Genomic DNA, 24,809 nt, shown 5'->3' on the forward strand with positions numbered 1-24,809 from the left:
AATGTGGGGATGGGCTGGGATGGCTGCTCCATCCCTCTGGGTTTGGGGGTGGCTTCAAGAGGGTCTGCACAGCCCCTGCAGGCTCTGCTGGGGCCACATCTGTCCTGTGGCACAGCTCTGAGGCCACTGCTGGGCTGTGTTCAAACCAATGAATTTGGGCAGCTGTGTGGGTTGGTTTTCTCCTTTTCTGTGTATTTCTTTTCTTCTTTTCTGTAAATTTCTTTTCTCCTTTTCTGTGTATTTCTTTTCTCCCTTTCTGTGTATTTCTAAACAATCAGTACAAATTCCAGTCCTCCAATTAACAGAGAAAATCTAGATTATTTAAAGGGAAATCAGGTTTTTGTCAGCACTCTGCCCTGGCCTGTCCTCTGTCCATCAGTGTGACCACAAACAATAACTGCTTTAACATCAGGGACTACAGCAGCAAAGATTTAATTAAAAGTATTTCTGCAAGATTCCCTAGAAAATAAATCCTCATTTGGTCTCTTGCCCTGCGTCTTCACCAGAAAGATTTCCATTTCCATTTCTCCTCTTGCATTAGGAAGCACAAGTGTGAAGTGATGTGTGGATCTGCAGGCAGTGGGAGCCGACCAAGAATTTGCAGCTCCTAAAAGGAAGGATTTTCACATTGGATTTTCACCTTAGAAGGGTTTTTACTTTTAGCCCAAGCTTTAAAAAGAAGTTGTTCTTGGGTGTTTGGCAGCAGCTTTGCTGCAGAAGTCAGCAATCAGGTATTTAAATAATGCCCTTTCCCCTCTGCCAGCTTTTCCTGCTTAAAAAGAGTTGCTATGGGAATTCCAACTTGCCACAGGATTAGAGTTTGACTATGAATCAAGAAACAAAGGGAACTGGATGAAAAGTCTTTTTTATCTGAATACACATCTTCAGCAGTGATCGCTTGTAATCGAAATTCCTGCCTGATTTCCTGCTGGAGACACCAGGCTGGCTGCAGGACAAGCAGAGCTCTCAGAAGTGATTTCTGGTCGCCATGGAGCTGGGAATAAACAGCTTTTTTCTTAGGATGGCCTCCAAAACACCACTGGGCTTGCTGGCTAACACACAGCTCAACCCCTGAATTATTTGCATCCCTTTGTGTTTCAATTCATCCTGGGTTTCCTTAGTTAAAATGTTGATTTTTCATGTGGGGATGGAGCTTCCTTCCTTTTTCAGGAGCAGAAATCTGCACTTTCCACCAGCTTTTTTTTTTTAATTTTTTCCCTGAGGGATTAAGTGGCAGCCTCTGAGCCAACTTGTTTTTAGCCAGCGTGGAATGTTGGGACGCTGAGCTCCAGTGTCACAAAAATACCTGGGCAGGTGGAGGTTTGGGAAGACTAAAATTACAGAAAAAACAGTGAAATAACTGAGGTGGGAGGATTTTTTTTTTCCCTGGTGTGAGACTGCAGCTGGGCTCTGCTGCTCCATGCAGAGCGAGATGTGACCTTGAGCTGCCCAATCTTCCTGGATGTGATAAACCCCCCTTAGGGGGCTTAGAGGGTGTTGCAAAGCTGAGCCACAGCTTTCAGCAGCTCCAGGAGGTGCCTGCAGGCTTCTCCCAGAGCCCAAACAACGAGCTGAATTCTTCCTGGGAATGCATCCTTCACACTGGGACAGGCCCAGCTCGTCCAGTGCGTGCCACTGATGCAGACAGACACCAGGCTCTGGCTCTGGGCTTTATCCAGAGCTTATTGCAAAAAGGAAAAAGGAGAGGGGAAAAAAAAAAAAAAGGAGTAAAAATATGCTTGTTATGTTTTCCTAAGAGAGCACTGTGGAATAGGATCTTTCACTTCAAACCCTGCAAGGAAAGGAAGTAAATTTGATCTCTGCTCCTTGCCTGGAGCCCTTAGGTTGCTTTCTGGAGCAGTCAAGTGAGACAAAGCCAGGAAAAATAGATCCTGCTGAAGCCATTGGTCTCCCCCTGCTCCAGCTGCAAGTGCCTGCTCAGCCTCAGCAGAGCAGATTTTCCTGCTGGAGCTGTGAAACTGAGCTGCTTTCATGGGGAAGTGCTTTAAATCTCCCATGTTATCCATTTTCCCCCTGAACTACTGAGCAGAAGAGCAAAGGGAAAGAGCAGCCCAGGAGAGATGTGAGAATCCTGCTGCTGGAAAAGTCCCTGTTTGCTCTGAGCCCTCGTGGGATCCTCAAACTGGGATTTCCTGCTTGGGACAGGGCTCTGGGTGATCTCTGGTACCAGATAAAGGTTCTGCTCTCATCTCTGAGGGTGAGAGCACTCAGGGAGCTCTGCAGGACTCAGGGGAAGCATTAGGCACATCCCCATGGAGCAGAGGATGAGTTCCTTTACAGGATCCCAGGGGATTAATGGGGCCTTAAAGCCCACCCTGTTCCATGGGCAGGGACACCTTCCACAGCCCAGGCTGCTCCAAGGCCTGTCCAGGGAGCATCCAGGGAGCCCCTTTGGCTGGGGTCGGGGTTTCAGCAGCTCTCAGCTCCCAAACAGCTCCTGTCAGAGTGGAAACTCTTCCATTCTCCCTAAATACAGACAGAGATGTGAAGATTGCACAGAGCTCCCACATGCAAGATGAGATCCTGAGCTCAAGGGTAATTCCAGCTCCTGCCCACTCCACAGGTTTCTCTGCCTAATCAGGATTTTTTCCATCTCTCTGCTATTTAGATCCACTTGTAGCACTCCCCTTGTACCAGGGTGTCCTTTTTGAGCCGTGGTGCCTCAGTGTGTCCTTTCCTGTGAGTATTCCCATGGGTGGCTGTCCTGCAGCACATTTTCTGGGGCCAGGCTCCGTGGGATCCCTGCCAACTCTAATCTGCAGCTCAAGTGACTTGGCACCCAATTCCCACAAAGCCCCTTGGCATCCTACACCTCCAAACACATCCCAGATACTCAGATTTATCTTTCCCTGATTAGGGCTCATCTGTTGGGGAGTTTCTGCAGATGTTTCTTTATTTAAACCCTGCTGGATGAAGGGAAGGAAGGAGAGAGAGACCCCTGAGGAGGAAGGAGAGGTTTCACAGCATCCTTTAGTGTGCAGCAGCTCCAATTCCAGGAATACATGTCCATTGCTCATAATTCTTTTTGTCTCATTTGTTCTTCCCTCCTACTCCTCCCTCCAAAAAAACCCCCAAACAGGAATTCCCTGCTTCCTCCCTTCCTAATTAAATCTCCCTGCCTTTGACCAAGGAGGTCTATCCATGTGGTGAAACCATGGCTGGATCAGCTCAGCAGGAAATTTGGTAGGAAAATGCAGCTTCAGCAGCTTAGCAGGGTTTATTTTTAGGGGTTGAACTCCGGGATGCAAAGTGCCAGACTCCCATTGTTGTCAGATGGCTCCTGTCCCACCAGGCTGGGTCAAACCTGTGACTCACAGCAGAGGGGGAATGGCTTTGCAAAACCTCCTGGGATTTTTTTTTCCCTCCCCCAGTCTCAGATGTTGACGATAAAACCTCCAGTTTAAGACAATAAAACTTGTTTGCAGAACAGGTTCCCAGCTTTTTCTGATTAAAAAAAGTCCTGTTTGTAATCAAAACCCCCGTGGCAGCATTTGAAAAGCACCTGAGGTTTTGGGGCTGGGGGCTCCTGCAGATGTTGGGGCTGCTCTGTTTGAGGCTGGCCAGGTGTGAGCCAAGCCCTGGATGGAAACAACAGGGCTGTGTGAGCTCAGCCCTGCTCCCTGGCCAGGAATCCTGGATTTATTAAACCTGGAGCTGTGCTGAGGCAGGATCAGGTTCAGGTGTGAGCTGTGGGCACCTGGCCAGCTTGGCAAGGGGAGGTGACCCCTGTGGAAGATTCAGGCCCATGAGTTATTTGGGGAAATTTATGATCTAATTCTGACACACAGCTTCCCTCCTCTCCCTCAGCCTTCAGCCTTCCAAATCATGGACTTGTTTAGGTTGGAAAAGACACCTGAGATGGAGTCCAACCATTAACCCAGCATGACCATAAAGCATGATCCCAAATCCTCACCTTCCTTTGTAGGACAAGCTACTCTTTCTAGAATCCCATGAATTAATTCCTGGAAATGCTCGTGGAGTCATCCTGGACTCCTTCCTGCTTCCCTTTCTGCCCCTGTGGCTCTCCCAGCACTCTCTGGGACACAGCACAGGCTGGGATGCAGCAAGGATGTGATTCCAGGCCATCATCCATAGGGATGGGGAAACCTTACAGCATTTCTGGGGGAGTTTTGGGAACAGACAAATGTGATTTAAAATCCCTGAAAACACAAAGTGCTCCACAGTTTTAACATTAGTCCCAGTCTGGCTCAAGGCTGAGGCAAGTCAAGGACTTCTCAGGAATTCAGGCATTTATTCTCACTGCTGGACAGGGGTTATCCTGATTAATTTTTCCCTCTTTGCCTTGTGACTGATCCCCACAATCTGCCCTGCTGTGTCTACCAGGACTCCAGAGATAACTGTCCCTCCTCAGCTGCTGGCTCCCAATAACTAAAGAATGTTTTTAGCAGGATTTTTTCATTTCTTTCCCAAGGACATGGTGCTCTATTAGCAGAAAGACTCTGCTGTTGTGAGAGCTGGAGTGCAAACCCAAACAGGTTCTGCTGATGAAACAAAAATGAGAATAAAGGGAGAAATTGTGTGGGAATCACCCTCTAATTCTGATGTAAACCATGGGTCTCCAAGGCTGAGGTGGCTTTGAAGGGCTGGTGGTGTCAGCCGGGGAGTTTTCATGTTCAGGAGTTGTATCTAAGATTTCATGTGGAAATACAAATCCACCTTCAGCATCCCCCTGCTGTTTGTGCTGGACGGGCTCTGTTGGGCTGCAAAGTTGGTTTAGAAGTTCCCCTTGTCCTCCCTCCATGGACACCTTATGTGTACCAGCACGGGGGTGAATGGGATAAAGCTGTTCCCAGGAATTTGATCAAAAGATCCAGGAGGATTAAAAAAAAAACAACTCATATTGGCTGAGGTGGTGGAAATTAGAATTCTATTTAATTTGAATTTAGTTTGCAGAAATCTGGGGGGCAATGTGGCCTCCCAAGCAGGTGTTGTACAGCCCAAGGCAATATGGAGAGGAGAAAATGAGGCAGCCTCCCAAATCAATGTCATTGTCCTCCTCCCCTCAAAAAAGAGAAGGACAAATATCCTGTGAGCCCCGGATTTAGAAAGTATCAATGAAGGAATTGTTTAAAGAGGGAATTGGAGGATAAATATTTGGCTGTGGCAGGACAGTGTTTTACAGGTGTCTCCCCATCCTCAATCCTGCCTGTGATCCCTCACTGCTCTGCCAATTTGGAATGATGAGGTAATGGATGGAAAAAGACAGGAATCTGAACTGCCAAAAAGTCGCTTTTATGCCTAAATTATGACAAATTTCCCCAATATTCTCCTTTCCCTTGGATGAGGATGGTTCCATCATCCATGTCATCTCTCACAAGTGTGAATGGGGCTGGAAAATGCCAAACTATTCTCCCGAGTAACCCTGAGGGAAGGAGCTTTTCAAGTGAAATCATTTGCAATGCAAAATCTGGAGGTGAGTGCAGGAATTTCAGTGGGATCCTTTGGGCCCCTGTCTGTGGCCTCCAGCTGTCCCTGTGCCAGGGGGAAAACAGCAACCCTAGGCCAGAAAGAGAAAATTCCTCCTCCAGGTACTCCAGGATGTGATTGTTGGACTCAGGACTGAAATTTGTCCTTTAATAAACCTGAACCTTTTTCCTGCCCAAAACCTGAAAATGAGGCAAGGTCTCAAATCCCTTCCTGGGCCTGTCAGTTCCAGGCCAGGCTTGATCCTGGTTTTAAGAGGAATTTTTGTCCATGTGCTGGAAATTTGGGTTCTGATGGCTCCGTGGTTGTGTGAGCAAATCTCAGCTCCACTGTGACCTCGAGCTCTGAGTGGTGCTGATCATGTTATAAATAACAAAATATTCCCTGGAGCTGCACAATCAACTCCTGGCCCTGCTGGGTTATGGCCTGGGTTTATCCCAGGCCTTATTTTGGGGGCTTTTCTTTAGTCTAGGCTTTCAGTTACAGAGCAGCCAGAATTTATCATGTTAATGCCACAGTGCCACTAAAACAGGTTAATTTTTTTCTTTGTGTGACCTATGTAAAATCTGTAAATGATTTCCCAAGACTGTTCATCTGTGCAGCAGGAGATGTGAGACACCTCTTTCACAGCACTTCCCTCAGCTCCCTAATGCAGCTAATATTGATTTAGGATATAAAATAACACCTCCTCTAGGGATCAGCTGCTAATTCAGTGTCATTCATGAGGTTCTCAGACTCCCTGAGCAAGATTTAAACCCTCCCTGGTGCTGAGAGGGATTTTATTCCATGGCACTTTCAGGGATAACACACAAGGCCAGCTTTGGAAGCAGCACAGCCCCTCCAGTGGTCAAAAGATATTTTTAAGGTTAATTTCATTCTGCTAGCAATGTGTCATCCTGTGCAGGAAAGATGAGAACTTGGGGAAATATAAATTAAAATAGGATTTTTTTTTGTGTTGTGGTCTTAGGAGTGATGTAGGGAATGAGTTCCAAGAAAGTATTCCATTGCTGCAGAGGTGATTTGGGTTAATGATGGAAGAAATGGGGGGATTTGTACAAACCAAGAAAAAGGAAAGGCCAGTTTCCATGCTGAGGGTTTCCAGGAAAATCTCTGTGTGTGCTGGATGTACCCAGGATTTGAGAGGGCTACAGAGAAAGTGAAATTTAAATATTATTCCAGCTAACACTGTGTATTTATGTAAGTCAGGGTAAATGAGAACACTCACACGTTCTGTTTGTGCAGAAAAAACTTTCCTTTTTCATTATCCACACACATCCACAGAGATACAGAAAAGAGCAAACAGTGCAAAACATGGGCGTTGGTCACTTCTATACAATATTTACATTGCTCAAATCCCTCAGGCAGGGAAAAGCCAGCCCAGGGTTTTCTTAGGAACTGGACAGTTTTCTTGGAAAACATAGGCCAAGTGATCCCAAAAAGAAACCACCCCACGCCTTGCTTGTCCCAGTGGTTTAGGGGTGTGAAGGTCCTGGTGTTTTGTATGGAAATTAAATTTAAGAATTAAAATCAAGGACAGCCAGCAGTGTTAAATGTTAGTTTTAAGTGATGTTAAAGTGTTAGTTTGAAGTGATGTTTTCCAGAGGAAAAAAACAGGAACAGCTCCATGTTTTGCTGTGAAATGTGAACATTTTATAGTGCTTAAAGTCACTGTCTTAAATCATGGAATGGTTTGGGTTGGAATTGGCCTTAAAGACCATGGGCAGGGACACCTCCCACTACCCCAGGTTGCTCCAAGCCCCATCCAGCCTGGCCTTGGACACTTCAGGGTTTCACATTGGGCAGAACGAGCCTTTAAACACACCCAGGTCCTGACAGAACAAACAGGAAAGGGAGAATATTCCCATGACTGGAATCTGCACTCAGAGAAAAGGAGCTTTGACCACTCTTGTGGGAGGCAAAGATGTTTTGGGTAGATCTTCCTCACTTGCTTGAGCCTCCCACAAACCTGATTTTCTCCAAGTGGCATCTCCATGGCACAGAATTTCATGGGGATACAGGAGCTGTGTACAAATGTCACAACAGGATGAGAGGGAATGGCCCCAAGTTGTGCCAGGGGAGGTTTAGATTGGATATCAGGAAAAATCCTTCCACAGAAAGGGTTGTCAAGCATTGAAACAGCAAAGTGGTGGAGTGCCCATCCCTGGAGGTGTTCAGAAAATGTCTGGATGTGGCACTTGGGGACATGGGTTTGTGGTGAACGTGGTAGGGCTGAGTTGATGGTTGGACTTGATGATCTTGGAGGCCTTTCAACCTTAATTCCATGATTCTAGGGGTGATTCATGGTCCTTGGAGTGTCAGAGGGCACACACACAGCTCAGACCAGCCTGGGCTCTGGGGTCAGCCTGGGGGCAGCAGCATTCAGAAATAAAAATTACAGCTTTCCTGGAATTACAGCAAAAACAAGGCTTGGGCTGCTAATCCATGGAGAACAACTCTGCCTCTTTCTTCAATTAATGCTGAGCACCAAAACCTGCTTAGTGAAGTGAGGGCTGCTTTGTTCCTGTCCCCAAATCCTGCCCCCAGAGCTTTGGGGTGCTGAGGGCTCCCTGTGGCCAGCAGGTCACACCACAGGACACTTTCAGAGGACCACAGGACAATTTCCTGCTTGTGGACAGCAAACCTTCCCCCTGGGAATAGCATGGGATGGCATGGGGAGCTCTGCAGGTCACAGCTCCAGAGAAGGCTGTCAGAGGTGCTGCGTCTCTCTGGCACAGGGAAATTCCTTCTGGGTCATCCCTGTGTTTTTGCTGGGTCAGGAATGGAGCCTCCCTCCCTCATCCACAGAGAACTTCAGGGAGAACCACCAAAAAAACTCCCCACAGTTAGTTTTAGAGGGATTTCAAGGCTGGATCCATGCAGGGAGCAGGGATAGGAGGAGCAGGGCCTGGCTGGCTGGTGTGCACATGCAGCGCAGGAACTTTCCCTCCCTCTGGCTCATCCAGAGCTAATCCACATTACACATTACTTTTACACATTACTTGTGCTGCCTCTTTGCCCTTGTGGCTCACAGATGTGACTCTGGGTAGTTTGCACTGATTGTGCAAAGCTGGTGGAGATTTTCACAAGATTTACCCAAGACCTGGCACCTTTCACCCATCGTAGGGCCCGTGGTGGCACCAAGAGGAGCTTCCTGCGACTGTAGAACAAAGCCCTGCTTCCCCCTGTGAACTGGCACAGAATTCCACCAGGTGTGGGCACCCCAGGGTGGGTTTGGGCTGGGCAGAGGGCCCAGGAGCCTTTTGGAGCTGCAGCTTTTCCAGCTGGGCAATGTTTGCAAAGCTGGTGAGTGAATGTTATGGGAGGACTGGGGAATGGGAGCAGGGAGCTGGCTGGGAGCAAGGAAATCCATGATTAATGTTTGTTTAGGATCATCTCTGGGTCCTGTCTGAGCCTCTAAAGGCAGTGACTTTTAATTATTTTGATTTTGTTTTTAAACCTGAACTTGTGGCATTGTCTTTGTTGACAGCAGCCCTTTGTCAGGGGGAGGAACACTCAGCTGCCCCTCAGCCAGAAAATCTGGGAATCCACTTTTCTGCTACCCTCTCCTCCCAGCTTGGCTTTGCTGACATCTGAAAAATTACTTTTCCTCTCTCTGAATGCATAATTGGTTATTTATCCACAAACCATGGAGTGTGTACTCAGTGTACCTGACCTAGAAAAAACCAGATTAGTCAGGACCTGTCCCAGCAGATGTGAGTGTCAGTCATCATGTGATCTCCATATAATTTATGAGGTCTTAAATTACAAAATAATGGATCTTTTCAGTTGGCATTTTGGCACAGGATGATAGGATTACATTTTATGTGAGAATATCCACCACAGCTCTTGCCCCATAAAACTGCAAACAGAAATTTGTAAGCATTGGCACTGGTTTGGTTCCCAAAAAGACACTCATTATGCTGGGATTACAGGCAGGCCATGGATGTGGGGCCTGGAGCTTGTCCAGTCCCAGGCAGTTCTTTCCCTGCTCTCTTTCACCATTTCCTTCAGAAGCCCAGACAGTGGTTTCTAGCCTGGATTTTTCTTTCTTCCCTTGGATTTTACCAGAGGAAGGTCTGTGGAGCACACCCAGAGCAGAAGGTGTCTCAGGGCTCTGGAAATGAGAGGTTCTGCAGCCACCAGACATGAGAACAGCCCAGTCCCACAAGGGTTCCAAACCCCACAAACTCTGGAATCTCTTCTTGCTTTGCAAGAGTAAAGGAGCAGCTGTAAAATAAGATTTCCAAGCTGGCAGTTGGATGTTGCCTGCTGAGAACAAGCAGAGTATAAACAGGTTTCTCATCTCTGTAAATCTGAATTAAGCAGGGCTTTGCCTCAGAGAAGAGCACTTTCTTATATTCCAAATATTTTTCTTGCAAATAGGAAGATTTTTTTAGGCACAGGGTGGGATTCTTGGGGCTGTCCTGTGCAGGACCAGGAGTTGCACTTCCATGATCATTGTGGGTCACTTCTAGCTCAGGATATTCTGTGGTTCTAAATGCACCACTCAGTTTTTTAGTGAATCCTTCTCACTCTTGTCCCTTCTCTCTCCCACCCCTAGAAATGAAGTTTGTTAATAAATTCTTCCTGCTCTTTTTCCTTCCCTCTCTCATCCCTAAAAATGCAGCTTGTGTCTCATTAGGTCCAGTTCCTGGCCAGGTTTGGGATGAGGTGCCCCATTTCTCACAGAGTTTGGGATGTGTCAGAGCTGCTGATGCTTCCCCAAACCTCCTCTGCCATGGGATGAAGGATTTGCTCCTTAGGGAGAGCCCTGCCTGGCAAATCCCTCTCTTTGCCTTTTGATCTGAAGGGAACAACTTCTCTGAAATGCACACTTCTCTGAAATGAGATGGGTGATCAGCCAAAGGAAATATGGATTTTAAAATTCCCTATGGAGAGTTTGGCTGCAGTAGGAAAGGGGCACAGGCAGGAAAAGTGACAAGGCACTGGTTAAATGGAAATATTGCTGCTTCCTAAAGCCCAGCTCATCCTTGGGCTGGAGGTAAACCTTTCCCAGCTGCTGACAAATTCCCTGTCACTGCCTATCCCTTGTCCTGCCACACTGACCTCATTCCACCAACTTTCTTCAACGATCTCTCCCTGTTTTCACATTCTTCTGCTCCAAAGTGCAATTGTCTGCGGGTTTAATCTCCAGAAAAGCCTCCCAGGCCAGTCCTGTGTGCAAGTTTCCAGTAAATACTGCAGTAACTCAGAGCTGAAATACAATATTTTTGGCTGCCTTTATGCTCTCAGTGTATAATGAGTTGATCATATGCTTTTCTCCAATAACTGACATTTTAGGGCTGAAATAGAATAATTTTTGGGGTCTCTCAACCTTGGTTAGCCACTGACTTCTTTATTCAAAGTGAATGCAGTGCTAAATAAATATTCCCTTGGAAGCATTAACATTTTACAGCTGAATTCTTCTCACACTTAAACCTCTGTTGCTTTAAATGATCACATTTGAGGTGCTGCTCTTGTATCTCACGAGGCTTCATCAGAGAGACTTAAAATAAAGTTGAGTGGAAAACATCTGCTCAATTAATAATTTGTCTCTTTTCTTGGCAATAATTCTCTAGGAGTAGCTTTGCCATGGTAATGTAGATTGCTGAGCTAACAAGTTGTAACTTTATATTTTTTTCAAATGAAATTGTTCTCCTCATTTCTGTTTCTTACACTTAAGAATGAACCAGCCTGGGAAGGGCTGTAGAGCTTCAAACACGAGCCAAGAGCTGGAGAAAGGAACCAGGTGGTAAAATGCAACACATACAAATAATTAATTTTCCATATATTTCTGCAATCTATAAAAAGAAAGGTAATAAATTAATTGGAAAACAAGACAATATTGCTGTAACCAGCTAAGAAAAGAGTGCAGCAAATTGGTTTTTGAGTTACCTTGAAGCCCTAAATACCCATTAAACAATCACAGATCCTCCCTTAATTGGGTGCTGTGACAATTCTTGTCCATATTTCAGTGGGATCAGAACTCCTGGGCCTTCAGCTGCCTCAGCTTCTGTATGGGAGCTTTGCCCTGGGAAGAACTCTGGGGTTTCAGGCCCTTCTACAGCTGACCCTACAGTGCAGCCCTTCCCAGAAACAATCATATAATCCCCTGGGATATAAAAGCCCAGGTGCAACAGACCATTAATGAGCTCTTTACTCCTTCCCAGAGGTGGCATTAAAAATAATCAAATAAATAAAATGACAGCTTAATCTGATAAAAATGAAACTTCATCTTTTAAAACTGTAGTAATAATTATCTTTTTTTCTTATTATCTTTTCTGTCACCAAGCAACTCTTTTTGCCTAATTGCTAAACAATTATTTACACTTCAAACCTCTCCATAAATTCCAGTCTCTAGGAAAACCAGGCTCTGCACTCTGGCAGTGGAGTAAGGAAAAGCCACAAGCTTTTATTATGCCTTTGTAAGCAAACATACATATTGTGGGAAGTTACTGAGTTAACATATGAGGATGAGGATGCACCTGCAGAACGCAGAAATATTGGCAAGAATCTCTAAAAAAATGAAATTTTCTATTTCCCAACTGGTCCCATGTCAACTGCTGAGGGGGAAAAATGCCAAATGTTGGCATCTTCTGGTTAAAGAATCTGTTCTGTTCCCTCCTGAGTTGATGCATGTGTTGTAGCCTATCCATAATCTCCAAAGGGACATCCATTGGGATTTTCACACTTTGTGTTCACCTGTGGAACGTGGTGGGACCATCCCAGTGCGAGGATCTGTCGTCCCCCAGCAGCTTTTCTTCATTAACCGCACGTGTGAGCCCCCATTTTCTGGAGCTGCTCTTTGCCACGTGGTGTTAATCAGGAGTTAATGGGGGGTAACTCCCTGTGTAAACATCTCCCTAGAAATGGGATTCAGATGTGGGATCTCCCCCGTTGGTGATGGCCTGGTCACTGATCTCATCCTGCGGCGCCGGCAGCGCCGTCTTTGTGAGCGGCATCTCTGTCTTGAAGAGAGAATCCATTTTGATCTGGGTTTTGATGTTGAAGGACTTCTGGAAGGACTCGGAGGTGAAGTAGTAGATGAAGGGGTCAAAGCAGCAGTTGAGGGTGGCGATGCACAACGTGATGGGATACATGGTCCTGGCAAACCTCTCCAGGGAGCAGTTGGCGATGGCCTGGGAGCGCACGAGCGCGTACAGGAACAGGATGGAGTTGTAGGGGACAAAGCACACAACAAAGATGGCCACGTGCACGATGATCATCTTCAGCACCTTCTCCTTGTTCGTCCCAATCTGGGACAGGGTGGCCGGCTTCCGTAAAGTCCGGAGAACCAGCGAGGAGCACGTGAGGTTGAGCAGCAGAGGGATGATGAATCCCACCACCTCAATAAATATGGTGATCTTGGACAGGTAGGTTTTCCAGATCCTTTTGGAGAACCCTTCGAAACAGGTGGTGCTGGTGTTGGACACGTTGGTGGTGGAGAAGAGCGAGGCCGAAATTCCGCCGCTGAGCACCAGGATCCAAACGCCGGCGCAGACGATGGCGGAATTCCTCCGGGTGCGGATGGTGCGGGAGCGGAAGGGATACACGATGGCCAGGAAGCGATCCACGCTGATGCAGGTCAGGAACAGCATGCTCCCGTAGATGTTGGTGAGGAACGCCGTGCCCGAGATCTTGCACAGGCTGTCCCCGAAGGGCCAGTGCCTGTTGAAGTTGTAGAAAATCTTAAAGGGCAAAGTGAAGACAAAAAGCAAGTCTGAAACCGCCAGGTTGGTCATGAAAATGGCCGTCTCGCTCCGCATCTTCATGCGGAAGAGGAAGACGAAGAGGGAGGCGCAGTTTGTGATCAAGCCAAGGATGAAGACCACGCTGTACACGGCTCCGTACAGGTTGTACTTGAAGGAATCATCTGTCAGGCAGGTATGGTTGTTGCTGTGGTTTCCCATGCCAAGTCTGGGATGGGCTTCCAAAGGCCTTCAAAGTCTACTTCAGTGACATCCATAAAATAAGGCAGGGATCTCGTCCCTTCCCGAAGGAACGCATTCCAGGGAGGTGGCTGGACTCCTTCCTACCACATCTCCCTCACGGATCCTTTCATCCTAAAGGAGAGAGAAAGAACTGCCATCAGTCTTGAACCAAAGTGGCTGTGCAAGAGAAATTCCCAAATTAATGGATGTGCAAACTACAGCAGGAATTAGTTTTCAAGTGAGTGTTTACAAATTCCAGTATTATTGGGGTTTTTCACAGTTGGAGATGGAATTTACTGAATTTGGCCTTTCGTTTTCTTCCATCCCTCTATCATCCTCCTGTTTGAAGGAGAATTATTGTTCTGATTAGCCAGGTCTATGGAAGGTGTCCCTGTCCACAGCAGGGGTTGGAACAAGAGGGGCTTTAAGGTCCTTTCCAGCCCAAACAATTCTATGATAATTCCAACATTCCCCTTGGAAAGGTTTTTCTTTAAAATCTGAGATGGAATTGGCCCAGTATCTTTGGAAAGAAATTGAACAGAACAAAACATCTGAAATTTTGCCCTAAACCTGTAACAGGAGGAGAAAAGCTGAAAGTTGTAGTGTTTGCTTTAAACTGTGCGCAAAGGTGAGTTCTATGGATTTTCAACCTTTTGTGATGCAAAAGTATTAAAAAACTCTGCCAAAATCTATGATAAAGAGCTGCTTTGCCTTTTTTCCTAATTGAAAATAGGAGCATCCTTACACGTTTTCCAAAGTGGAAAACTGTTGTAGCTCAGAAATATTTACCAAAAACACTTCCCAAAGCCATGTTTCCCTTTTTTTCCTTGCTTAAAAATGTCTGCAAATATGGTATTACTTCCAAAAGGAATTTTTTTTTGCAAGTGTAAAACTTTCCCAAGAAAGATTCCTCTAAGCTGTACCAACAGCTGCTTTTCATTCCTACTCTTTGTCGAGGTTTGGAATGTGAAATTTGGGAAATCTCAAGGACTACACTCTTGTAAGACTCTGTCCCAACTCAACAAGCTTTGGAGACACGTGAAGTGAGCATGTTTTTACTTGGACATAGGTGCTTCCTGAACTCCCTGGATCATCTCTCCTGCCTATTTTAAGTCTTTTTAATGCCTGTGAGAATAATCCCTTGGAAAGTCTCCTCAAGAAAAGTCATTCTGGAGCAAGGAGAGTTTGTGAGTTGGATCATGAGCTCAACACTTCTTGGAAATGTGGAGCAAAGCTGGGTCACAAAGGGAAAGACCTTTTCCTTACAAACTCCAGCCAACCAAATAAGAACTAGTTTGGAATCTCCTTGTAATCTAAGAAATTTAGGAGCTACAACTGGGAGTAATTTGGAGGCAAAACCCTTGTGAAGAGTGGGATCCTTTCCAGAGTGAGCCCCTGACAGAGGAGTTTCAGCTCCAAACCTGTCACTGAGTTGTGTTAAAGGTTGCAATGGCAACATATGAACAAATAAAATGGAAAACAAATCATAGTTTGGAGACAATTTGGGATGCAAATGATCAAAATCAGATGTTTTCTGTATGTTTTCCTCCTGGTGTTCTCGCATGCGAGCTGTCAGCCTTGCTGGTAAAATGGCAAGTGTTGGGAAAGCTGGGATAGCCATGGCTTTGCTAGGGGGAAGGGGCAAGTTCCTCACCTGGGAATGCCTGGAGAACCACAGGCTTCCCAAAAACTGGTGCTGTGCCCCTGGGAGCAGGCAGCACCTCACCTTTGCACCTGGCAAAGTGACAAGAAAGGAGGATGCCCAGATCTGCCTTCCCAGATGACTTCACCCTTTGGACATCCAAAAAGATGAATTGGAACTTGGAGGTCTCTCCTGTGGACATGTTTTTCCTCCTAAATAAATGGTTAAACGAGCTTTATTGAAAAACAAGCTAAAAACAGGATGTAAAATATTTAACTTTATGGGAAGGACTGAGTAAAATCTCAAGTGTGGGATTGAATTCACTTTCTTTGGATCTGGGGTAAAAGGAAAAAAGGAAAGGTCTTGCTTGAAAGTTCAAATGCCTTTAAATAAGAGCTAAGTTGGATTGGAAAGCTCACATGAGCTCCAACAGGAATAGCTGAGCCTTGGCTTAACCTTCAGCCTAAAGCATTAAATCCTTGTCTTGGAGCTCCCTCCCAGTGCAGACATCCCTGTTATCTCCGTCAGGAGTTTGTGTTTATGCTGGAATGTGACTCCCTGGGTTTGTGAACCCCAGGTGTGCCACACTGTCCTGGTCCAGGGTCCACTCTGGGGAGATCTCAGAGGGACTGGGTGTCCTTGGAAACCTCACACAGCCTGGGAGCCCTGTGGAAACCCCACTTTCCAACCTGGATTTGGGTCCTCGAGAGCCAGGTTTGAAAGGTGCCTCTGGAACTCTCACCTTTGCTGCTGACCAGGTGCTCCTTGCCACCAGCCTGACCCAGATACTCCTCACACAAGAAAAAGGATGCTCCATCACCTGACCCTTTTCTCCCTGCTCTGCTCCAGACAGCCCCAAGGTCAAATCCTGCTTTTTTCCAGTGTCTAATCTCTGGGAATTGCCTGCCAGCAATTGTCTAGTTAACTTATGGGCTTTAAAATAGAGCCTGCCTTGTTTACCTATGGAACCCTGAGGTGTTTAAACAAGCTGACAAGTGGCTTTGAAACCCAGCCATGTGCTTTAAATTCTGTAGGACGAGTCCACAGATTGAGTTTTCCCAGTGTAAAATTCCCTTTCCTTCCTTTCCACTATGGATTAAAGCAGTGGGATGCTCTTCATGGACAACACTGCTGTTGCCTTGCTGGGAAAAAGTAAAGCAATATATTTTTTAAAACTGAGTAAATATAGGATGACAAAGTAGGGTTTTTTTATATTTCAGGCAGGGTAAAGCTTTAAATCCTATATTTCAACTGGGGGCCAGTCCAAGAGGGGATGAATGTAATGGAATAAACCCCCTGTTTAGTGTGATAAAATTCAGAATATTCTCTCTCCTAGCAGGGATGGTACCAGCAAACTTCCAGCCATGCCTCACAAAACCCTGTAATTCAGAGTGAAGATCAGCAGAGTAGCTCCAAGCTTTGCTCTTTTATAGCAGAAATATCCCATCCTCCATGGACTGAAAAGAGAGGAAAACTTGGTGTTACTTCCTATGGTGCCTGAGCATCCTGTTTACAATTCCTGTATTTCCTCCTCCCAGCACCCCAAGACACCTCCAGACTGCCAGACTGCAGCTCCATCCAGAGGAGCTGTTTGTCAGAACAGGAATTACTGCAGGGAAAAAACAAATTTAAAACCAGCCCTGTCATTCCATTATCCCATTGCTCCTGCTCCACACTGATCCCGTTCTCCACATGTGCAGCAAGCTGAGGTCAGAAAAACACCAGCATGGAGTTTGGGGCTGGCAGTTTTGGCATCATCACATTTTCTTTTAGTCATGTGAGGTGTCAGATGAGTGGAACTTTATCAGTCTGGACGTGAAGGACACCCTGGGTGTTCATTTGAGCCCTGGCTTTGGGACGTCTGGCACAGCCCTGATGGGAAAACCTCCCAGGGCTGACGGATCTTTGCTGGATTATCATGGTGTGTACTCAGGTTATCTCTCTAATCTTGAGAAACAAAGGTTTATAGGTAGAGAAGCCAAAACCTGCAGGACAGTGGGGTTTGGGGGGTTTTTCTGGGTTTTCTCCCAGGTTATGGCACCACTCCTTGTGTTTTCATAGGGTCTCAGCCCCTGGCATGGAAATAAATAGGGATTTTCCTGGGGCACAGCAAGAACTTTATTTCTACCTTCTCCTGACAGAATTCCATTTACTCCAGGGTGTGCAGCTTCCTGCTCCTCACCCCATTGCTACAACACCTGTGGGATGAGTAACTTACTCTGACCACGGAGCCCAGGGTTACAGCTGTACAACAAACTCAGCTCTGCAGCTTCTTGGCGTTTATTTCCTTCCTTTGTTCCACTTTAATTAGGCAGAAGGTACAAATAAGGGGGGTTTTTTGTGGGGGGATGTTTGGGGTTTTGGCAGATTTTTGCAGAGATGATAATGCTGTGTAAGTCTGTAGGGCTTGGGTTCTGTCAGACTGGTGACTATAGATAAAATAAGTAAACTGCCATTGTCTGAATAGATAACATCAAAACTATTTTATATTTTTAAAAAACCCAAAACCTTCTTCTGTATGAAAAACTGAACATCTCAGCTCCTGCAAAGAAATTTCCACTTACTTCTATTTTCTTTTGTCAGTAAAAGTTGGTTTTGTTCAGGGAGAGCTCTGAGAGTGTGAACTGGCAGCAGCTTTAAGGACAAACCTGCAGTCTGGGGCAATCTGGTGGCAGATTTTTCCCTGTTGGAGGCTGCCAGGGCAGGGAGCTGGCGCTGCACTCTGCTTTCCCAGCAGTGTGGGTTTATGGAAAGCTGGAGCAGCTGGAGCAGGTGATGCTGGATCTGGCTCCTCCAGAGAAAGACGTGGGGATGGGAAACAGCTTGGGACAGCAATTTTGGGGCTGGGCTCAGCTCGCTGAGTGCTGAGAGCGCTCCGTGCTGGCAGATTCCCAGTCCTCTGCCCGGTGCGGAGCGGTGGGAGCAGGGGAAGGCCGGGATTAGAGGCCGGGAAGCGGAGCAGCTGCCTGTAAACAAAGCTCCATTGACGATCCCGAGCGCTGGGAAGGAGAAACGCTTTAATCTCTTTCATTTCCTAATCCTAAGTGATGTATTGGAGAACAGTGGGGAAAGAGCAGACGCAAGTGGGACTTTGAAGTCCACGGAGGTTCGTGGAGCTTCAAAGCGCCATTCTCGCCCGGTTTATCGGAGTGAATGCCCGGCCGGTATGCCGGGCAATGGGGACGTTTGCGGGTGATTAGCCTAAAAAACAGGGCAGGAAGGCTCTCATTCATGGCTTTGACACTTATTGTGCTCAGTGTCACCGGACCTGGCGGTCCCCAGCCCTTTTTGCGGGGCGACATCGCCTCCTTTACCTGTGGGAAGCTGGCGCTGGGAGGGACTCGCTTCAGTGAGGTTTCAGCAGATGGTTTTTCAGAGAAAAACCCCAAACCTGGGAGGCTTGGGGAGGCATCGCCTCTCACTGGGCCGGGAATGAGCGCAGGGATGGGGTGGGAGCCGCTGCTGTCCCCTGGGCTGGGCTGGCCTTGGCTCCGGGGACCCTCGCACCCCCTCCAAGCTCAGCATCTCCTTTCTGTTGTGCACCCCGATTCAATCCTTCTCCAGGATGGAGCAGGGAAGGAAACCTGAGCCTCTCGGCCCGAACCCTAAAGGCGCTCTCCTTTTTTCTCCCTTTTTTTTATTTTAATTGCTGAGCACCGCCGTTGTCTCCTCACTGTCCTCTGAGACTTACAAAGCATTTCCTGCTCGTGGTGCCTTCTCTGGGCTGTATCTGTTTTGGATTGAGCTAATTAAAATGTTTCCTTCAGAAGAGATTCGCGAACCGCCTTAGCCCACATTCAGCCACTGATCCTCGGGGCATGACTCTCCTTTTGTTTGCACTGGGAATGTCTCTCTCCATTTACATCACCCTTTAACCCTTGGCGTGCTCTGCCTCTCCCCATCCCCAGCAGCCTCCGGAGGGGCTGGGCCGCCGCCAGGAAACGATGGGATTCACCCCAAACTTCTCGGCGAAGTTTGCATTATTTAACACTTGTAAGAGCGGCTTTTTGCCCGGCCTTTGGTGCTGGAGGAGTGAGGGAATGCTGCTCGTTTGGAGCCCCGGGGATTGCTGGATAATGGCAGTGCTGGGTTCAATAGGGAAGATTTAGATGCAAAGAAAAGCTGATGAAGTGCTGAAAAGCAAAGTTACCCTGTCTGACCAGGTTGTTTTCACCCAGGAATAATGTTTGTGGTAGAGGTTGCCGTGTCCTTGATGTAGCTCTGGTTCATTACAAAGTGTGGCTAAGAAAAAAAAAAAACCAACATAAAAAAATAAGAGACTCCTGTTTCCCTGAGCCACTGGGGACTCCAACAACAGGCCTGGGTTTATTTGCTCACAGCTCCAAAAGGTTCCCAGTCAGCCCTGCCCAACAAGCTGCCTTTCTTTGCTTTCCCTGACACAATTTCCAGTGGTTCCTCGGCCATTCCTTGGCTTTTTTGGCTCCTTGTTGCCTTTCCTCAGCTCCTCTGAGCCACCCCATCCTCATTCCCTTGGGCTGGATCCTCTGCACTCCCTTTGCTGAAATACGAGAGCTGAACTTTCTCCTCCCATTATCAGAAATTATGGACTTTTTTTGCCTTGCCTTGCAGCAAGAAGGTGCCAGCACAGCAGCACAAACACCAATTTCACCTTGGCAGGGTGGCCTGGCTGGAGGGGCTGTCTGGATTGCTTTGGGTGCTGGGCCAGTCCATCCATGGGGCTGGACAAAATCCGTGTTTGGGACCTTGGGGGATCTGTGCCCTGCATTATTTACTTCAATGGGTTGATCTAACAGGGCTTTTTTCTCTTTAATGGCTCTGTCCTGAGGGGAAAAGGGGAAGTTTTGAGGATTGTAGAATCCCAGGATGGTTTGGGTTGGAAGGGAACTTAAACCCATCCTGTTCAATCCCTGCCATGGGCAGAGACACCTTCTACCGCCAAGCCTTGCCCAACCTGGCTTTTTCTGTAAAATGATAAAATAACCAAGAAATTACTCCACAATGCAGAAATATCCAATCTCAGCTAAAGATCTGATTTCTAAGAAGCTTCACTGCAAAGCTTCTGCAGTGAAGCTTCTTAGAAATCAGATTTCTAATTATAAGATGAGGGCAAGGCAATGACATTTTGGCATCATGCAAGGCTGGCTGCTGCTTTTCCTGCTAAATATGGTTACATCCATCTGTAAAACATGCTGGGGAGGAAGAGGGTGAGTTGTCTGCAGGTTCAAGAAAAGAAAATGGGAATATTATGAGAGGAAAAGAAGAGGTCTGCTGTGGCTGTGTGTTTAAAGCATCACAGGGTCTCACAGCCTGATGAGCTCATGTTTTGATCAGAGAAAGGATCTGCTTCTGCTGCCAGAGCACACCTTTGTCTCAGGGCTCAGGGACTGATGAATGTCTCTTAATTTCACTTGCCAAGATAAAGAGATCTTCCTTTTCCTACCAACCAAACACATCACAAATAATCCAGCAAGTTTTCCTGCAGCAGGGTCAGCTCAGGCTGGTCTGGCTCTGGAGCAGGGTGGATCTTTACCCCTTTGATGGGGCTGAACTGGGAGCTGGTGCAGGAGGAAGCCTCGCTGAGCCACTGTCTGCTCTGGGAATAAAGAGCTCCTCTTTTCAGGGAGAGAATTTCCCTTCTGTGGAAAGTGGTGGCTCCCCTTCCCCGAGACTAAATCGGATCCTTATTTAGGGAGGAGGAGCAGAGTGAGGCTCTGCACGCAGGCTTGACCTGGAAAGACCTGCTGAGGGTGGCTGAGTGCTCCAGGAACCATCAAATGAAAGAGATTAAAGCCTCTCCCCACCCTGCCCCGCCGGCTCCTTTGGGATCCTGGAGTGCCACTCCAGCCACACAGCCCTGACCAGTAACACCCAGACACTGGGAAATATCAAAATCCCAAATATGCTGTAAGAGGGCGAGGGGCAGCGGCACGGATGGATCGTGGACAGGGCATCCACCCAGATGGCTCCAAGTGCCACAGTGACAGAATCCCAAATGGCTTTGCCACGTCCCCTCCAACAGTGCACCCTGTCCTCAGGATCTGGCCCAAGCTCTGGATAAGACTGATTTAATTCCTGCTCCTGTGCTCCAGCCATGAGGTCACTCACTGCTGGAGGACTGATCCATCTTCCAGCTGGGACAGCATCCTCTCCCTGCCCAGGGAATGTTTCCATCCCTCCTCCTCAGCAGCCCCAGGTGCAGCTTTGCAGTTTTGGGCCTCATTGCAATGCCCTAAATGAAGGTGAGGGCAGAACTGGGGCATTTCTTGTGTTTGTCTGTGTGAAGTTGAGCTCTTGACCCCGGAATTTGGAAGAATCCGATTTTTATCAGTTGAAGAGGATTCTCATTTTTAGTCTCAAAGGATTCCATGGAAATGTTTGTTCAGCCTCCTCTCCCACCCCCTTCCTCCCTCCTCTGTGTTTCAGGACTTTCTTTTAAAATGCAGAGGCTTTGAACCCCCCAAAGTACCAGGGTTTCCTGCCTGTTTTTGTTTTTAGGGAATGCTCCTAAGGGCAAGAAGATGGAAAAGTACTACAAGGGGGGAATGTCCTTATCACCGAGCTGTGAACTTTGCACTTCCCATCCTCTGGATTTGACTGTTCTGTTCCTATAGGGCAGCAACACAAAACCCACACACAATTGTCTCCTCTCAAACAATGATTTGGGAATGTCATTAAAACCTCCAAACTCTTCCTGCAAATTTGTCTGCCATGTGCTTATATTGTGTTAAATCCTCTCTCCTCCAAACAGCCAAATCTTTAAATGATGTTGTTCATCGTTCATTTTACTTCAGACACCCGGGTTTTTTTTAGAGCTCTCTTTCCATTTTTCTCATTGAATTTTGCAGCTTTCAAGGAGTAGATTTTAGCCATGAATGGAAGCCAAAGGGATAAATCGAATTTTTAAAGTTTTCAGTATAATATTTATAACTTAATTTCTAATGTTTATGTATAGTTTTTACGAAAACATTAGAAATAAACATTATAGTTTAACCAGCCCTCCATTAAACGAAGGTGAATGCCACATTTCTATCCAACCCATTATAAACCTAAAGTGTCTTTATGACACTGACTTCAAGTACAAAAGGAAACTGTAACCAAGGGATCCTTTTTACAAACACACAACAAACAAGAAAACAGAAAACTCCTAAACTTGTCACCTGCAGTGCCACAACGAGAATCTCGATGGCAATGGAGAATCGCGCTGGGAGTCAGAACCATTTCCACGCAATCTGGAGGAGCAGCTCGCACGGGAATTACTTTCCCAAAACTTGGAGCTCATCTTTCTGCCTTTAAGCAGCCCCAGCCGCGGCAGGGCTGGAGCAGGGGGAAGGGGAGAACACCGCGGATCTGCAGTGAAACCCGGCGGGATTCATCCCCCACATCCATCCCAGCCCTCGGAACCCCCGCCCGGGGCTGCCATGAAACCCGGCCGCTTTTCCTGCCTCGGCAAGGGGAACTTACCGGGACCGCCACCATTCCCAGGGCTCCGGGCTTCCAGGGGACCCCTCCCTGACAGTCCTTTGTGTCCCGGGGACACGAACCGCGCAATTCCCACGCGGGAATCCCACTTTGTCCAAGTTCAGCCGCTCATCCTCAAACTCCGCGCTGGGCGGCAGCTGCCCGGCCTTTGTTCCGAGCGGGACCGGGGCTGCCGAGCGCCGCCGCTGCCATCGCGCCTTGGGAAACCGGGAACCAAGAATGGGCCCAATGTCTGGGCAGGGGCTGTGGGCAGGGGGAACTCCTGGGGGTCTCCATAGGAAACGCTTTCCATTGGGCAGGGATGTGTTATTAGCGCCGCAGCCCGCCCCGCCCCGGGTCTCCGCTGGGTCCCTCTCGCGGGGCTCTATCCATGGATTCCCTTCCAGAGCCTCTCCCAGCTCGGAATTAGCAGCTTAAGGACAGCCCGACAATGAGCAGCGCGGATTTCCTGAGCAATTAGCCCGGGAGAGCGTGCCCGATGGGAACGAGCCGGGAAAAGCTCCTCAAAGCTCGGATTTGCCTTCCCGCGGCCGTAATTGTTTTGCCTTCCAATTAAAAGAAAAAAAAAAAAAAAAAGAAAAAAAAGTAAGGAGCAGAGGGGGGAGCTGAGAATCGGGAGAGCACTGGGTAAGATTAGGAAACTGCAGAGCAAAGTTAGCCGTGGAAATAAAACAGCAAATATTTCCCTGGGCAGATTTAGAAAGGCGCTGTTTGTTAGGCTGGGGGTTGTTGTTTTGTTTTAAATCTTCTCCGAGGAGCTGACGGGAGCAGTCTGAGCTCTTGCCCTGAATCGCTGGATTTCTGCTGGAAAGCCGGTCAGTTTTCCTTCTCCAGGGCCATAATTACAGACACTCAGAGAAGCGTGGCTGCGTCTGCCTGGGAGCTGCCCCGCGGTGAATCTGCCCTCCCCCTAAAAACTGCTTCTTTTCCCCCCTCTTACCTTCGATATCAGCCCTTCAGGTAGGGACCAGGCTCTTCTGGCAGCAGCAGCAGCAAGGCGGCGGATGGTTCATTTTATTCCCTTTTCAGCCCTCTCTGCTTCCATGGGGCTGAAACGCCGGGGCTGCTGCTAAAGCCCAGCCTCCCCCCTAACGCGTCTCGCTCGCATTGTGTTTGTCTCTCCTCTTCCTCCGCTCTCCTTGGCTCTCCCCACAGGCAGCCAAGGCCAGTAAACAACTCATTGTGAAGCTGCGAGCGATGTAATTCCTCGGGCCGGTGGCCACCGTGGCTGAGTCGCCTCTGCAGCGCACCCGGCTGCTGGCACGGGCTTTTATCGCTCCATGCAAATAACTTCCTGAATATCTCATGTAACAGCCCGGCAGCTCCGGGCTGCTCTGCCCCAGCCCCTGCGAGCCCCCGGTGCACCGAAACACAAAAACAGGAGCGTGGATTCGGAGCGAGAGCGGTGGCCGTGCAGATGTTTCCTGCTCCCGATGGGCGAAGGTCCGTTTTGTTTGTTCGGCAAAAATAGAGGCACAAGATGTGGGGGAATGGTGGCGGCCAAAGGCATCGCTGTCCCTGAGTGTGGGGATGGCAGAAGGCTCAGGGTGGAAAACCCAGCCAGTATCACCAGTACCTTTGCACAGAAACCCATTTTCGTGGCTTGTGGGCATTTTCAGGCGGCTGCATGGAAATGCTGATCCCTGGGGAGATGCGGCCCCGCTTTTCACACCCATTCTCATGCAAGGCTGAGACCTCTCAGTGGGAACCCATTGACCAACACCGCCGCATTCGAAAGCTTTTTCTAGGGAAAGAAGAATATGGGGAGCTGGGTGCTCTGACACAGATTAGGATGAGCTCACTGAAAACTTTTCTCAGATTAACATCTTGAGTCTGAGCTTCAAAACTGCCCGGGCTGGGCAAACCCATCAGAGAGGAGGGTGATGGCCCCTTAGAGATTAAATGCACCATAAATCTTAACCCAAAACTTCTGTGCCTCTTCCAGAATTTAGGCAGAATGTGGTTATTGTGCCAACTTTGCTGCTGCTGGAACGGACCCAGGCAGCTGTGCCTGGCTGGGATGTTTGCTTTCTCTCCGCAGTTATTGGTTTAATTAAACTCTCCTGACAAAAATCTTCAGCTGTTGGGAACGTCAAGGCCTGGGAGAGTAACTCCTTAAAATGTTACAGGAGATTGGGAATGGGATTTATGCCCTTTGTGGAGTTCATCCTTCTAAACCACAGTGGTGTTTCCAGCTTTGTATCCGTCCGTGGTTGCCATTAAATCCAGAAGTTGCAGTGAGCAGGTTATTCAGTCACCACTTGGTTTAGGATTTTTTTTTTCTTTTATAAGGAGCATTTTTTCTGCTA

The 24,809-nt window shown here is 47.7% G+C and overlaps 1 protein-coding gene across 2 annotated transcripts; it reads right to left on the minus strand.

Moving 5' to 3' along the window:
- Positions 1-6,699: 6,699 nt before the first annotated feature.
- LPAR4 (lysophosphatidic acid receptor 4) lies at positions 6,700-23,727 on the minus strand. Of its 2 annotated transcripts, none has more exons than XM_058032649.1 (2): positions 23,441-23,727; positions 6,700-13,529 (listed from the first exon to the last, which is right to left on the minus strand). In XM_058032649.1, exon 2 carries the CDS (start codon positions 13,374-13,376, stop codon positions 12,330-12,332), a length of 1,047 nt encoding a protein of 348 aa, XP_057888632.1. In that variant the 5' UTR covers positions 13,377-13,529; positions 23,441-23,727; the 3' UTR covers positions 6,700-12,329. The 2 variants fall into 2 exon arrangements, with proteins under 2 accessions (XP_057888632.1, XP_057888633.1); XM_058032650.1 differs by lacking the exon at positions 23,441-23,727 and adding an exon at positions 22,483-22,890.
- Positions 23,728-24,809: the final 1,082 nt, after the last annotated feature.

Source organism: Melospiza georgiana, chromosome 12 (genome assembly GCF_028018845.1).
Source record: "Melospiza georgiana isolate bMelGeo1 chromosome 12, bMelGeo1.pri, whole genome shotgun sequence".
NCBI lineage: Eukaryota > Metazoa > Chordata > Aves > Passeriformes > Passerellidae > Melospiza > Melospiza georgiana.